The following is a 3,028-nucleotide window of genomic DNA, read 5'->3' on the forward strand; positions in this document are numbered from 1 at the left end:
GCAACAATACAAGTGACCGATCGAACAGCTAACCAACTCGGGAACTGATTCGGGCGGATCACGTGTGCGCGTGCAGGCCAATGAGAAGTTGCGAGAGACGGCCATTAAACCCTCGTGAAAAAAGCTGAGATAGATGTGGCGCGCCAAGGAGAAGGGCCCGGAGATGGTTGCGCCTCACGGGTTGCTTGCCTGGGCGCGAGACAGTGATACGCACGCTCGTACCCCTTTGACCTCTCGCGGCCAGACCGTTGCAATCGATCGATCCCCACCCAACCACGTACACGACCACGGCCAGCCAGTGAGCTGAAACTCGAGCAGACTGCATGCAAAGCATCCTGTCACGTCGCTGACTTCGTGCTCATGTAGGATGTAGCGTGTGGACTTTTTTTCTTATTTGAAACAAGTGTGCCACACTGGCTGGAGAGATCGGTCGATGGATGTCAACTGTCAACACGGCAGGAGGAAAGAAAGCTGCACTCAAAGAATTCAGGTGTGTTTTGGACTACAGAGGAGCATGCACTTGGACAGGACCAGGAGTGGGACAAATGAGTGATTTTTAAGCTTTTACGGATGGAAGTAACTAGGAACTCACGGAACATACAAGTTGCTGTTCTCTCAAGTCTGCTAACACGAGAAGGCCATCACTTTCTTTCTCACTCTGATCTCTCTTTTTTGTTTCTCCAACTCTCATGATGTGTTTCTGGCTAAAAAGTTACAATAATACAAACCTAGGGGGACAAGGTCAACGGGGCGCCACTCTGACCTCCATCCTCGACCGATCGCTGCACTGTGCCGCGCACACGGCGGCCGCCACCCCTGATCGAGCCAGCTACTAGTGTGCGCCGGACCCTACCGGCCACTCACGCCTCGACCCATCATGTCGCCCATCACGCTGACCAGTGGCGCCTACGACGCCAGGTTCACGGACAGCATGTCTCCGAGGGTTGCCCAAATCTCCTCGTCGACGACGTCGGCAAAGCCGACCTGCCGCTGCCCCTCCGCCTCCACGGTCGCCCCCGGTGCCCGCCACCACCATTCACCATTGTCACCGCCGCCAACCAAGGCCATGTCCTTGCCGTGGTAGCAGCTGTTCCCGGTGCTCTGGTTGCTGGGCTCGCTGTAACCGCAGTAGTCGTAGCTGTTGTCCGACGCCTCCCGCTCGTCGTAGTTCTCCGCCTCCGTCTCGCCGTTCCTCGCGAACCGGCCCTTCACCCTCGGCCGGCTGTCCGCCAGTGACTTCCTGCACGCGTACTGCAGAAACCCCAGACGTTAGCACGCTGCACGCGGTGGCAAGAGATCGAGTGTGCATTTGCGCTAGTTTGCAGGGTGTGGAGGACGTACGGTGATCTTCTTGGTGAAATTCCTCTGGTGGCGCTTCAAGCGGTATCTTTCGACCCTCTCTTTCCTCTCCTCCGCGCTGTATCGCCCCACCTTCTGTGAGAACGGCCCGCCCCCGGCGTCTTGGCCGCAGCTGTCGCCTGACTGCACCGGCGATGATCCATTCATCCCCTGCTTTATATCCGAAAACACCAGCTGATCAGCTTCCAATCTCCATGGAATCCGATCACAGTTGTGCGGACAGGTTCCAGGTTGTGGCCATACCTGGAGATCACCCGTGCTGAAGACGCGGCGAACGGGGCATGCCGAGGTGAACTCGTACAGGTCGCCGCAGGAGGAGGACGGAGAAGAGGAGAGCGGAGGGAGCGATGACAGCTGGTGTGGCGATAGTGACGATGACGAGAAGAATGCACCACCGCCACCGCCGTTCAGGGCGTCGCCGAGCTGGTGGAGCTGGAGCGGGAGCGAGTGCGAGCTGATGCTCCTGTGGATATTGTTGTAGTATGATGATGGGAGCGATGAGTAGGATGGCGGAGACGAGGCGCCGGCGAAGGGAGGGAATGCGCTATTAGCATTGCCGCCGTCAAGGTATCCACCATATCCCCCGGCGGCGGAGCGCGGGATCTGCGTCGGGACGGAGGAGAAGCTGGCCGCCATGAAGGCGTCGCCATACGAAGGCGCCGACGAGGGTGTGGTGGAATGACGGAACATCTCCGGCTTGGCTTTCGAACACAGAAAAGCCCGGGCTGTGACCTGTGAGTGCCTTTGTGCGAAACTGTGCGCGTGTTTTGCAGGGAGGTTCAGTGGAGGGGTGTGGGTATAAGAAGGGGGCTAGCACGCCCGGTGTTTGTTGTTGTGCACTGAAAAGATGCAGTGTAGGGTCACGCGCACTGTTTCCGTGCAGTAAAAAAGACTGATCAGGCCAGGTCCCATGGCCATGATAACCGTTGCACATTCACCTGTTTGGCAAGTCGTCTAACCAGTCTAATCAGGTTTAGATCGGTGGCGTACGTGAGGAGGGATCCGTCACATCTCCCTATACCACTGGAAGAGTGGAAGGTGGGAAGGTCACTGTAAATGATATGAATACACGCATCATCAACTGTTTGGTCTTTTTGAGAGCCGCGTTGATTTTTCGCCAGATCAAAATTATAGACAGGATACATGACATTGTGCAATTTTAATGGTCAGACTTCCTTGTAAGAAAATTAACAGCAGCAGAGTTTGGTTATGAATTATGACATGTATATTTCCGAAGAGTAAATTACTATGGAAATTCTAAAAAGTGTGTCTATTGGGTACCATGTCTTATGGGTCATATTTAGTAAAAAAAATGTGTGTCAGTTTTACCAAATATACGGTTCTACCAGACAAACTGACTACCATTACAATATTGTCTAGACTGAAGAGAATCAGAAGGACTTGTCGTACCGCTGAACTGTGTGGCATAGGCATAGTCCCTAAAAAAGGTTGCTTGGCCTTTCATTTATATGAATCAAATGAGCTACTGGCAGCAATATGCTTTTCATTGAAAACCAAAAGAAACTGCGAGAAGAATGAATGTAGGTGTCACAGCTTAGGGAATATGCTCCAACTAAGTGCAGAACGATTAACAAACACAAGGAAGTTGATGCCAGGATCTTTTGTATAAAACCAGCTAATTAAGTACGGAGCTGTGGCTTGCTGAAAG

At 53.5% G+C, this 3,028-nt stretch overlaps 1 protein-coding gene across 3 annotated transcripts; it reads right to left on the bottom strand.

Moving 5' to 3' along the window:
* Positions 1–539: 539 nt before the first annotated feature.
* LOC124666174 (two-component response regulator-like APRR7) lies at positions 540–2,116 on the bottom strand. Of its 3 annotated transcripts, none has more exons than XM_047203522.1 (3): positions 1,603–2,116; positions 1,342–1,509; positions 540–1,251 (listed from the first exon to the last, which is right to left on the bottom strand). In XM_047203522.1, the coding sequence occupies exons 1-3, from the start codon at positions 2,047–2,049 to the stop codon at positions 907–909; spliced, it is 960 nt and encodes a 319-aa protein (XP_047059478.1). In that variant the 5' UTR covers positions 2,050–2,116; the 3' UTR covers positions 540–906. The 3 variants fall into 3 exon arrangements, with proteins under 3 accessions (XP_047059478.1, XP_047059477.1, XP_047059476.1); XM_047203521.1 differs by having other exon boundaries at positions 1,342–1,512; XM_047203520.1 differs by having other exon boundaries at positions 1,342–2,116.
* Between the last annotated feature and the right edge of the window lie 912 nt (positions 2,117–3,028).

This window comes from Lolium rigidum, chromosome 6 (assembly GCF_022539505.1).
Source record: "Lolium rigidum isolate FL_2022 chromosome 6, APGP_CSIRO_Lrig_0.1, whole genome shotgun sequence".
Classification (NCBI taxonomy): domain Eukaryota; kingdom Viridiplantae; phylum Streptophyta; class Magnoliopsida; order Poales; family Poaceae; genus Lolium; species Lolium rigidum.